Source organism: Trichomonas vaginalis, chromosome IV (genome assembly GCF_026262505.1).
Source record: "Trichomonas vaginalis G3 chromosome IV, whole genome shotgun sequence".
Classification (NCBI taxonomy): domain Eukaryota; phylum Parabasalia; order Trichomonadida; family Trichomonadidae; genus Trichomonas; species Trichomonas vaginalis.
Genome location: NC_067206.1, coordinates 25,246,921 through 25,259,922, shown reverse-complemented (window position 1 = coordinate 25,259,922; position 13,002 = coordinate 25,246,921). Strand labels below are relative to the sequence as shown.

General features: G+C 31.6%; 5 protein-coding genes and 3 pseudogenes across 8 annotated transcripts, besides 1 other annotated feature; 2 read left to right on the top strand and 6 right to left on the bottom strand.

Moving 5' to 3' along the window:
* Positions 1–5,626: part of a mobile genetic element that runs on past the window's edge.
* Positions 339–730, bottom strand: TVAGG3_0165590 (annotated as a pseudogene). The gene has a single exon. A coding segment is annotated over exon 1 (392 nt).
* Positions 3,351–4,817, bottom strand: TVAGG3_0165580 (annotated as a pseudogene). Its single transcript has one exon. A coding segment is annotated over exon 1 (1,467 nt).
* Positions 4,929–5,377, bottom strand: TVAGG3_0165570 (annotated as a pseudogene). Its single transcript has one exon. A coding segment is annotated over exon 1 (449 nt).
* Positions 5,627–5,976: 350 nt separating the features above from the next.
* TVAGG3_0165550 (uncharacterized protein) lies at positions 5,977–6,846 on the bottom strand (the record flags this gene model as incomplete). Its single annotated transcript, XM_051225128.1, has 1 exon — positions 5,977–6,846. A coding segment is annotated over one exon (870 nt), but the record flags the coding sequence as incomplete, so codon positions are not given.
* Positions 6,847–7,485: 639 nt separating this feature from the next.
* Positions 7,486–7,701, top strand: TVAGG3_0165540 (uncharacterized protein; the record flags this gene model as incomplete). The annotated part of the gene is made up of 1 exon (XM_001288201.1): positions 7,486–7,701. The coding sequence occupies one exon, from the start codon at positions 7,486–7,488 to the stop codon at positions 7,699–7,701; it is 216 nt and encodes a 71-aa protein (XP_001288202.1).
* A 20-nt stretch (positions 7,702–7,721) lies between these two features.
* Positions 7,722–7,958, bottom strand: TVAGG3_0165530 (N-acetylmuramoyl-l-alanine amidase family; the record flags this gene model as incomplete). The annotated part of the gene is made up of 1 exon (XM_001288200.1): positions 7,722–7,958. The coding sequence occupies one exon, from the start codon at positions 7,956–7,958 to the stop codon at positions 7,722–7,724; it is 237 nt and encodes a 78-aa protein (XP_001288201.1).
* A 494-nt stretch (positions 7,959–8,452) lies between these two features.
* TVAGG3_0165520 (protein of unknown function, DUF4108 family) lies at positions 8,453–8,886 on the bottom strand (the record flags this gene model as incomplete). The annotated part of the gene is made up of 1 exon (XM_051225127.1): positions 8,453–8,886. A coding segment is annotated over one exon (434 nt), but the record flags the coding sequence as incomplete, so codon positions are not given.
* Positions 8,887–9,689: 803 nt separating this feature from the next.
* On the top strand, positions 9,690–12,974 carry TVAGG3_0165510 (uncharacterized protein; the record flags this gene model as incomplete). Its single annotated transcript, XM_001312834.2, has 1 exon — positions 9,781–12,795. One exon carries the CDS (start codon positions 9,781–9,783, stop codon positions 12,793–12,795), a length of 3,015 nt encoding a protein of 1,004 aa, XP_001312835.2.
* Positions 12,975–13,002: the final 28 nt, after the last annotated feature.

Genomic DNA, 13,002 nt, shown 5'->3' with positions numbered 1-13,002 from the left:
AAAAATAATTTTAAAACTAATGAAATTAATTATTTTTGGACTGAATTCATTCATAACGCCATTAATAAGCTCATAAAATGCTTGTTTTGAGGTTGAGCCACTTTTGGCTCGACTGTATTCTTTCATCCAAAACTCAATAAATAATTATTGAATAACCCGAAACCATTAACGTAACCATTAACGTAAACATTAACGAAACCATTAACGTAAACATTAACGTAAACATTAACGTAAACATTTATTTCTGTAGTTCATCCACTACTTCATTACCTAATTAATTACAGACATAAAATATATTGAGTTCATTCGGTAAGCCCAGACCTTTGGGTCAAGCACATTCATTGAACTCTATACCATGCGAATACAGTCATAAATGGCGGCATGTAATCTTTACTTTGTCCCGTTGTTTGTGTATATCCTGAAACGCGATGTGTATGGTTTCCTCCTCCCTCAGTGTTACTCCAGTAACAATCTATAGCAAACTTAACGTTGTCTTTAACATCATATCCTTTACCTTTTGTCATTCCTGACCAATCCCAATATCTATGCTTATGCCAACCTGCTTGAGATGTGCTTAAATCTATGTAGTGACTGTGTGCAGGTAAATTTTCACCTGTAATCGTTTTACTTCCCCCTGTTTCCTTTGAAGAGTTTGCACAATACAAAAACCTGTCGACTATTTGTTCCATGCACCAACACCAAACATTGCTTGAGGACCTCTCACATCCATAGATGTATAAATAGAACCTACTGGGTTCATTAAATCAAACATATGAGATATTATAGGATTGTCTCTTTTGAACTTAAAATATAGTGTAACTATTTCGGGTTTCTTCTGTTTGTGTCAGAATATTTTTATAATATAATCTTATGTTTCAGGGTATGTAAATCTTGACTATAAATTTATTTTTTCATCTGTATAATAATATACTATTCTCGTTTTTTCTATTGCATTATATCTTTTATATCATAATATTCTAAATATAATGTTTGCTTTTTGGGTCTACACGTGCGTCAACACCATAGTCATAATAATACGGTGCTGGAGCTACGTTAGACAATGTCATATCCGTCATTTCATAAACTCTTAAATATTTCTTTGTTCGTCTCCATATAAGTTTAAGTAGCATTGTTGTCTAATGGAACTTTAACTTGTGCCATTATTCTTTATATAGCCTACATACATTTCATTGTTATTTTTCGGAATGAGTTTAATACCGTATACCATTTCTTAAGGACTGTACAAACTCCCATCTAAAATATTTGTTTTCTTCATTGACAGAAAAGTCGCCAACAATAGTTTCAATATTTTTGTTCAACTAAACTTTGGTATATTTCGTTAACAAATGATATATCTGCTTTCTTTGCTAACTCATCGTTAACAAATGATATACTCTTTCTTTGCTAACTCATCGTTAACAAATGATATATCTGCTTTCTTTGCTAACTCATCGTTAACATAAGTTTTATCTGCTTTAAGGTCTAAACATTCTGAAACCCATCCTGTATCAGCTTTAGTTTTTAAAATCTTCGATGTCCGTTCATGGTACCATTCAACCCTTTCTTAATTTCATTATCTTTTTCATTAACATATTCCTTATCTGCTTTCTTCATTAACTCACTATCCACATATTCCTTATCTGCTTTCTTCATTAACTCACTATCCACATATCCTTATCTGCCTTCTTCATTATGTCATTTAGGAAACCTTTTGAATTATGAATTCCTCATTTAAATTAAATCTTCCAATCTTCAAAACTTTAGGAAATGCATTTAATGCGTAATATCTCTGTTCTTCTGGTGGAATTGATGTTATATCATCCGTTATACCTTTAATTTTTGAATTCATAAATAAAATTTCTTTTATATTTGATATCACTGCACCACCTTTGCAAACGAATTCAAATGGTCATTTTTCAATACTATCTCCAAATCTCCATATTTCAACCTTTGCGTTTGTTCTGCCGTCTTTGAATTATATGCATATGTGGCGTATGTAATGGTCTGTTTTGTTGTTTAATCATTTTATTACGATTTAAAAATAAATATTTAATCCGTTATCTCATCAGCTATTTTTTCTATTTGAAATTGCCATAATATTTCATTCATAAATTCTAAATCACAATCAAATAGGTCAGTTATTCTAAATTTAATATTTGATAAATCTTTTGAATGAAGAATAAATGAATTCCCGGATAATTGAAATGGATATGATAAAGAAAATATGTTTAAGTTGATGGATAAAATTTTGTATTGATGGGTAAGAGTTAGGGTCTAATGTTTGATGTGAAAATCTCATTGGGGTATTAACTTTATCACATTGATTAAAATGAAATTAGAACCAGTGTCAGAATACAAAACATCCCCAACATCTTTTCAAAATTTAATATCCCCAACAATGAACGAAGACGAGGAGTACAAAATTTAATTTTCAGCGGAAATTTAATAAGATTATTTATTTCATCAAGTTCAAAAAAGTTTATCAGGTTTTGATTTAAAATTTTCTTCATACCATACGATAAATGATTCATTTAAATAACTTAAAATTGTGTTAATATCCCATTTCGTTATCACATTATTTATATACATATCATACTTTTTAGGTCGACCCCGCCGCTATGCGGCTCATGGTCATCTTTAATAAATGATATATAATCCGAAGGGTCTAAAAGAATGGGATTAAATTTACCACTCACAGAAACGAGAGTAACATTATAAATTCCACTAACTGTTAAATTTAATTCACAATTATTATTCGAAATAATATTGATAATTGACATTTTTTTATTACGATTAAAAATATGGTAAAGCGTTATTTTCCAGTGATAAATAAAACTAGAATAAGATTACCTCAAGAATTCATAAATTCAACGAATAAGAAATTCATTCATGTTATAAATTTTAGTTTTTCAGAAAATATGAGTCAATGTCATATTCATCATCAGGTTATATTTCACTTCATTCAAATTTAGTTCAATCAAACCATATAATGACCATTTCATAAGATTTTCAGATGGTATTAAAAATGTAATTGATAGATTAAAATATGAACAGATTGACAATATCAATTTTTGGAATTTTGGTTTAAATATCCTGATGGAAAAAAGATTGAAGTTAAAGATAAAGCTGATACTATAACAAAAACAATTACAATGACCGATCCAGATAGTGGGAACAAAAAGAAATAAAACAAACGATAGAAACTGGTGAAAGGTCAATTATTATTGATTATGATTCAAAGGATTATTATTCGATAATGTTAATGCTTGAATATTAAATAGCCTTAACAAAGAATTTTTCAAGTGATATTTTATATTCATCAACTATTTTATTATAAATATCATTATATGTTAAATGAAGTTCAGTTGTTGTTCCGTTCTTTGATATCTTAATTGTGTAATATCCTTTATAGGATTTATTTTTGCAACTGTTCCGCAGCATGAAACCTCATCATCTATGAAAAATTGAATCTTCACGTCTGAATCTTGAACATCACAAAGAATGGCGATAATGTGAATTAATGATTCATAAGGTAAAATAATTAAACCAGATTGATCAATTAAATTTATTATTGAATCATAATTATCAGTTATGATATCACGGTAAATTTTCATTAATTCAGAATTAATGTCTATTTTATATGGCGCATTGCGACTGGAATCGTAGATTCCTGGGTTCTCGATGTTTGATGAAAGAGGTGGGGGGTATGTTGGATAAGTGGGAATTTCAACAGGTTCTTTACCGGGTTCAGATAAAATGATTGGGTCTCCATCTTTTATTTGCTCTTCCTCATTCTTCGGTAAGTCACGAGTTAATAAATTTGGTTGAGTTGCTGACCTTGTTAATTCAGGACTAACATTAACTTTAACATTTTGAATAATTCGTGATTTATCATCATTTACGTTATAACCAACCGTAATCTCTGCTTTTGCGTTAGTGTTCTTTGACTAGTGAAACGTCTTCTCATTTATATTCGAATAAAAAAATATATTTAAACTTTTATTTTGCTGGAACTTTTGAATCTATTATTTCCTGTATTTGTTCATGAAGTTGATTTTTAGCATTTTCATCGAAATTAATAGACCGAATATATTCATTAATTGCATTCTTATAATCATTTGATTTCTCAAATTTTCTTTTATCTGATTCCTTAACTAAATCATAAGTTAAACCTCGTTGCTGATATAATGGTTTCTTAATTAAATCTTTGAATGCTTGAGATAAAGCACCTGATGCAATTCTTGCTACTATAATTGGTTGGAATTGCTGTTTAAGTTCATCTTTAACATTTGCGAAAACTGGATCGAATAAAGCAACTTTAAAGAATTTCTTAGCTGGAATTTCATTAAATTTGCATATTGACCATCAAACTGGTTAGAATATCGTGGTAATCCATCCGGTCCCTCTTCAATAGCATTTAATTCTTCATTGAAGTAAGAATATGGATTATGACGGTATGAATTAATTGGACCATTTTCACCTTCTCCAATGTATTGTTTAACAGCTTTTCCATTTTCATCAAATTGCATAGGATAATGTTCATTATATGCTTTACGTTTAGGATAATCTGTCATTGTTAATTTATACCCATTTATGACTTTAATATTACCTTGACCATCAGTAACGAAAACTTCATTTATACCATCAGGTTTTCCATTTGGTCTGTAATGTCTGCTTCATGTGCTTCCCAATTTGTCCGTGACGTTTGCATATGCTTGAGCTTCTGGTAATGTTAAAACGTTTCTCATTTGTTTAACATCCTTTTGAAGACCGGCAACAATGTGGACTAATTCTTTCATTCCGTCTGGAACTTTCATAGTTCTATTATTACACCCTTTTTGTTTGTTCCTTTTTAATGAACCTGTAGAAGATTTGCTATTTCTGTCATGTTTAATTATAAATAAAAAATAAAAATTAATTATAAAAAGTTATTCGAATTTAATGGAACCTTTATTTAAATCAACTATTATTTTTCCATGTTCTCCTAATTGCTGATATTGTGTGTAAAGTTCATTAATGCTCATTGGTAAATTCACTTGATAAAGCATAACGTTCAACTGTTGACGACTAAAACCACTGAAAATGAAAAGGGTTGATAGATTTGATTTAATGTTTGTGCTTAATGCTTTGAAGTATTGAACAGCCATGAAGAATGAACACTGAATGTGTCGACATTGAGTTAATAACTGATTAAAATATGATTTCTCATTTGTTATTAGTTTTGATTTCACTGCATCATCTAGAAAAATGAGTGAATGCAAAAATTCTCTATCAAAATTTGAAATAGAAAGTGTTTCAAATAATTCATCCGTTGTTTATCAATAATTTTATCCTCTAATCCTTGCTTCTTGATTGTATTATATAATTCTTTATACATTAAAAGTTTTTTAAATAATCTTCTGCTTCTTCTTGTGATAAATAAATAATTGGAATTTTGATTAAATGCTTTAAAGATTCAAATGTATCATCTGAAGGTGAACCTGAACGGTTGATATAAATTAACACATGTGAATAGGGTGAAGTGTTAGCAATAATGATAATTTGTTTTAATATCGTTAATGTTTACCTTTATTGTTTTACCAATTGCTGCAGTGATTGAATTTAAGTAACATTCAGAATATGGAATTTTCATTAATTTTTCCTTAGATAGAGCATTTCTATTATCACTCAATGCTTCATTAATCATATCATCTACGTATGTATTATATACTCCTGCTAATTCTTCATAAGGGTGGATGAATTTAAATCCATTTAATCAAAAATAAATTTATAATTTTATACATTTCTATTCATCAATATTTCATCATATGAACTTCTATACTGCGGTGGTGTACCTGTTGGATGATATTTCAAACCTTCATCCGGTGTCCATGTCCAATATGTAGTCCTAGTAAACCAAACCTGAGGAGGATTTGTCACCTTTGAACAGTAAGTGTCATTTACACCCTGAATGATTGGATAAGCTTTCACTTGTACTGTAACTTGTGAATTGAAAGTTTCTAATCCATCAAAGAATATACCTGCTCCATCACGTTGAACTGGAATAGTGCATAAGAATGAAGTTTGGTCTTTCCATGTTCTAGCTAATGGCACGCCATCATCATCATTCAGTGGTCTAGTTAATGAGTCCTCGTATTCTTCAGTGCATTCATTCACTCCATCTAAATCAGAAGCTTGAAGCATACGTGTAAAGAATATGTCACCCACTGTGGTCATCGCTTGATCGGGGAAGTTTCTGGAATCTATAGTGACCTGAAGACCTCGAAGCATTGGATTTTCTAAAACTGTTCTTTGCATTGCATTCTTCGGAAATGTTAACACAACATCTGTAACATTATGAAGAGCGTATGAGAAATCTGAGCTGATACCTTCAGGAGTGATGCAACCTCCATTTAGTGAACGAACGTCAATATGTTGAGCTGGAATCATGAATGGATCTTCCTTACTGAATAAACGTGGTATTGCTTTAACTGATTCTTCAATTAAACCGTATCCTGGTGTAATGCATTTATCCTCTAAAACTTCCATCTTTGTGCATGAAATAATAACGTCATCAACTGTTGCGTTAGCAGATGCATCGGCTAAGCTTGTAATTAATTTGGCAGGAAGTCCGATTTGTTGGAATTTGCGATCATATTTATAAACATGATTCATAATCTTTTCATAATTTTCATCAGTTATCTTTTCATAAACGTAATTTTGTAAATCAGCAACTCTTAACGGGTCAACCTGACAAAATACTAAAGTATCCCTGAAAACATAATATTTAAGAATGATATCACCAAATGATTTAGGATAATCATCGAACGCCTGAAATGCTAACAAATCATTTACCGGAATAATCATATCAAACGTGACATCAACTTCTTCATTTGCTTTCTTGAAAACTTCTGAAGGGTCAATATATTTACCACATACTGAGTTATCATATTTTTGAACATTATTATATAACGAATGAACAAACTTTTTAACTTTCCTTTCTGATTTTGGTTTATATGTTGCAAATGCGAAAGATTCACGGGCGCAATCCATCTGAAGATAACCGGCATCACCTCTTTCGGTTTCTACTTCTAATTGTTTAAAGCTTTGATTTGATGATTTATAACCAACGAATAAACGCATACATTTAAAAGCGGCATCACATGTGAAAGCTTTATTTGAAACTAGAGTTGCTTTAACTTTGCGTTTAATATATGTGTCACCTAATTGGTTCACATCATGAGCCGGATTTGTAATTCTTAAATGAGTTTGTTTATCATCAAAATATGGAGCATCAGAGTCATAGCATGAACTTTCAAGTTCTCTATAATATCTTCTACCATCATTCTTTGCAAATATTTCATTTATCTTTTCGAATGAATGAAACACATTTCCATTAATCGGTTTAGTGTTTGGCACTAAATAGTTAGTCGTCATTTATTAATAAATAAAAAATCAAAATTAAAAGATGAAAATGAATTTTTAATTTTAATGAAATAATCAACTATGGCTGCAGGATTCTTTAAGAAACTGTGGGATAAAGTAAAAAGAGGAGCGCATAAAGTTTGGGAAACAATGAAGAAAGGAGCAAATTGGATATTTAAGAATAAAGAAGCAATTAGTGACGTTGCTGAATCAATAACGCCAAAAGCTGCCCCAATAAGAGAAATTTTAAATAAAGGAGAAAAAGTTTATCAAAGACTACAACCAATACTAAGATAAAAATAATATTTATTTTTCCACTATTTACCCCCTATTTTATTAAGTATTCCTTCAGCAATTCCACCAATTGCGTTACCTGCTTGTGCTCCCATTGCCGGATTACCTGCTTTTGTACCTAATACTCCACCTATGATAGTTCCTGCCGTTTTCGCTACTGGTGCCAAAAAGTTTGCAACAGGTTTAATAACCTTTTTATAAACCCAACCTGCAGCTTTCTTAATTCCTTCCCATAATTTTTTAAAGAATCCTGCCGCCATTTCTGATTTAATATTAATTAAAAAATATATTTCATCACTTATATTCTAATTTTTATTTAATGATAAATGAAACCGATTTTAAAAATAAATGAAACAAAGGAGGAAGAAATAAATGAAAGTGAAAATGTTCAACAAAAAATAAACGTTGTTAAACCAATTACTGAAACAAAAATTTTTTCATCTGTTGAAGAATTTAATGACTATTATGCTAATAATAAAAAATTATTTGAAGAATTGACAACATGTAAATTGAATAAAATGTTTAAAGTTGAGGACAGAGTCCAAGACCCAGAGGGTCATGGATTCAAAATTTCAAAAATAAAAGGTGTTGTTAGTTTAAAATCTATTCCTCAATCAAGAATCACCTCATTAATGAAAATAGATGATTTAACAAAAAGAATAGAAATTATTGAAGAAAGAATGAATCAAATAATTGATTTCATAAATCATGACTCGTTGAGCCTGGGTCCTTAAAGCCCAGGACTTAAAGTCCATCACTGAGTTCAAGGTTATATTCATCAAATATTTCATTATTAAATGCAACTTCTGCTAGTTTATTTATTTTTTCAATACGATCATTTGAAAGTCTATCGTTTAATTTTTTCTGAAGTTTTTCATTTTCTAGTTCTGAAACTTTATTTGGATGATATTTAAACCCGTTAAATTCTTTTTCCTCAGTTTTGATCATTAATTTACAAAGAACTTTTGTGGTTGGAATTCGTTTAAACCATTTATCATTAATATTTGTTATAAATTCAATATCTGGAATTAATTCCCAAATTTTTGCATTTTCAATTAATTTATTATCAAATGCAAAAGCAATAGGTTTAATATTAAACTTACCTTTATAATATATACTTTCTACATAATCATCGAAATAAACATCTACTTGTTTAACATTTTCAAGAATTGGTGAAAGAACATCCATTAATTGATTGACGGTTACGAATCTTGATCCACTCATTTTCATACGAATTAAAAAAATAAATTATTCAAAAAATGTAAGACATGAATTTTTAAAGTTTATTTTTCATTCTTGAATGATAATTATATCTGATTTCTTTTACTCTCTCATACATACTAGATTTGAAGAATTCAGAACTTTTACCATAATCTCCTAAATGTTTTCTTATCCCCAACGTGTGCCAGTTATTATATGAAACTGAATAAACTTTATCTTTATCTTTACACCTTTCATCACTTCCAATATATTTATATCTCAGTTTTGATTTAGCATTTTCATATTCATTAACGTTTAATAATTCACAGTCTTCCTTTTTAAATTGATGTTTAAGATATTCAGGATTTAATACTCTACGTTTATATGCTCCTAACTTAGTTCTAAAGGTTTTTCTACAAAATTTAGGAATTCCATCCTCTTTAATGTCATCAATGATTTCCATTTCATTATTTTCAATTTCTTCTTCTCGTTTATGAGGTCTTTGATTATGACTCCATTGATTCCATGAAATTAAATATTCTTTATCATTATATTTATACCTCATTAGCTTATTTTGGCTTTCATATTCATTTAATAATTCACAATCTTCATTTTTAAATTGAAGTTTAACCCATTCAGGATTTAAACAATGTTTAATTAATCGCGGAATATCTGACATCATCTATATATAGCTTCTTTTATAAAAGATAAAAAAATAAATTATTTTAAAATTAATGTTAATTTTTTAATGATTTATAAATAAATATATTTTAATGCATCGTCTATATATAGATGCAACAAAAAAAGTCACACAACCCGCACTCATATACTACTACAAATACATTGATTATTTTCCTCTCAAATTCGAGGTCCAAAGCTAAAATGTCTGAAATTGCCGCAGCTGCAGAGCAACTTCAGCAGCTTTATAGAAATTTTTACACTCAAGGTAAACCTGATGAAGCCACACATCAGCAATTGCTTCAAATCTACAAAAATCCTTCCAATATTGAAATTATGATTCATCTTGCGAAAAACACTAATGATCTTAACGTAAAGAAGCTTGCTTATACAGGTATTACTGCTATGACTAAACAAAATAAAAAATATCCAGATCCATACAATTCTGGCCTTATTGACCAATTATTAAGTTTAATTCCAATAGCCCCAGATGTAAAGTATCAATATACGATAATCGATCGTATTGGCAACTTTATTTTAACAAGTTCTTATGATGAAGAAGTTCAGAGCGAAATTTACCTACTGTTAGCACAGAATTTAACGGAAATGATTGGAAATTCCAATGCTCTTCCAGGTGTTTTCTACTTATGGAAAGATCTCATCTGTTTCCCAGTTATTTACGAAAATTATGGCAGCTACATCATGGAAACTCTTCTTCCGATTGCATTTCATGCTTTTCAAGGTGAGTCATCTGATGTACGCATTTCATCTCTTGAATTCGTCATTACTTCCATTCATAATTTAATAGAATTTCTTGAGATCGATGGCGAGACTTTAAACAATATCTGCACCATGGTCATCAATGTTGCAGACTTTGAGATCAAGCAGAGTGTCCAAGAAGCCACTTCTTACTTTAATAACCTTTATACATGCATTGAAGAGTGTTTCGATGCCCAAGAGCCACTACTTCCACTTGTATTCAAAGTGTGCGCTTATATACAGGACACAGACATTCCAATTGAAATCAGACGAAATTCAGTCCAAATTTTGACAATTTTCATCAATATGCAGCCAGAAAACCTCGGAGAAGGACTTGAAGAGATCATTCAAGCAGTCGTGAACTTCTCTCTTGAATTGGCCCAAGAAAATCAAGATGAAGGAGGATATAAAGACACTTCCCTCTTCTTTATCGAAGCTGTTAAAGCCATTGAATATATTATGCATAACAGTATCCAGTTCCTTATGCCAATCTTCAGTTCTCTCTTCACAGCTCAAGATGAACAATCATTTCTCGTTCTTCTCATGATTTCCACGGCCATTACGTCAGATTCGCCAACAACAGTGGTCGAAATGTACTCAGACCTCGAAGCAGTCGTTGTTTCATGCCTACAATCCGAAATTTCTTACTTGATCGACGCCGCTCTTGATTTTCTCAAGGAACTGGTAGAGAATTCACCATCTATAGCCGTCCATATACAAGAGAAATTCGAGGAATACTTCCTACAAATGGCAGAAAACGAAAATGTCCTCCAAATTTTGGCAACTATCTACAATTACAGTGAAATACCACCTGCAAACCCACAACAGTCCCTTGAAATACTCCTCCAGCAGTTCTCTTCTAGCTCTTCTTATCACCACGAGTTGGCATTCGCTGCAATCTCCTCTTTGATCAAGAATTTGAGGGATCTACCGGAAGGTCTTTACGCCACGGTCAAGCCAATCATCGACGAACTCGTTATTTCTGGAACAGGAGCAATTGGAAGCGCATTAAAAGGATTTGCCGCTTTCGCTCTTGCTGATCCGACCACTGTTACTGAAGACCTCGAGAACATGGTCAAAGTAGTCTTGGAGGCCTTGAAAGTTAAGGATAATGAGCTTATAAACAGCGCATTATTAACTGCCATTGAATTATTCCAGTTGTTCCCAATTTCTATTGCCAATTACGCACAGCCATTCTTTGAAGAGGGCACAAGGATTGCAGGAATGCTTGCAAGAATGGAAAATGACGAAGAAGAAGATTTTATTGAAGAAGAGGATCAAGGAATGGATTTGATGAACCAGGATGATGACGAAGAGAAATACGAGAAGTATTATGCACAAGTCTGTGAAAAATCTGGCCACGCTTTCCAATTAATTTCACTTATATTCAAAAACTATCCACAACAGTTCACCGACCACGCCGATGAAATCATCGATATCTGGAGAGGGTTGGATGACAACGAAAACCCTTTGGCTTTATTGTATGTATATTGCAGCCTTCCAGACCTTATCTTTGGCCTCAATAAAAATGGCCAGGACATTTCGGATGTATTTACAACAGTTATCGAGAATTTTGCAAGTAAAGATGATCAAGATATTAACGTCAAGCTCTGGGATTGCATTGGCTACGTTATAAGAATTTCCAATGCAGAGATAGCTTCACAGTATGCCCAGAAAATCTTCGTAAATATCGTTGGAATTCTCTCATGCTCACAATCTATATATCTCAGACAGAATGAGAAGGGAAGACTTGAACCAATATTCATTAAACCAATTATGAACGCAATTACCGAGCTTTTCGTTAAGCTTGGTCGAACAGTTTCCGAAATTGTCCTCCAAATTGGAGAAGATGGCCAAGCAATTACAACCCCATGCCTTGATGCATTAATCCCATACCTTCAGAACATATGCAAGGACAAGAATCCAATCGTTAGATCAAGCGCTATTAATACCTTATCTTTCATCTCTTCATACTTCCCAGAAAACACAGAATTAATGTCCTCCATATGCGAATTAGCTGAAAAGGACTTGGATGTCAACTACAATGATGTTAAAATCAACTTATTCCAGGCATTTAATTTCCTTGTTTGGGCAAATAAGGAATTGGTTGCTCCAAGAGCTAATACATTGGTTAATTTGGCAATGGAGATGATAAAGAATGAAGAAATCAACGAAACAACTAAATTCGACCCTGCAGTTCTTTGGGCATCACTCATAGAATTGTACGAATTATCTCCTTCGATGGAGGAGTTGGAAGCTGTCATAAATGTCCTTCCTGGATGTGCCCACGACTACCAACTTAAATATTCTGCTCATTTCGCCTCTTTCCTCATGCAGAAGTATCCTAACGCTATTCAGGGTGAGCCAATAGTAAGATTCGCTACAACAATCATCGGTTCGATGATGCTTTGTTCGAATACATCGATCCGAACGACTCGTCCTTTTGGCTCAGGCAATTAACAGCGCAGACCCAGAACTTGTCAAGACTATTGCTAATAATAATGAATCACAACTTCAATACATTAAAGAACACATGGAAATTATCGCAAATTTCCAACAGTAAGTTGTAAAAGATAGAGTTTTATTTTATTAGAATTTTATTGTAAATTTCATCTTTTTTTATCTACATACAATTAAATGAATGATATCCAATTCGTCGGATTTTTT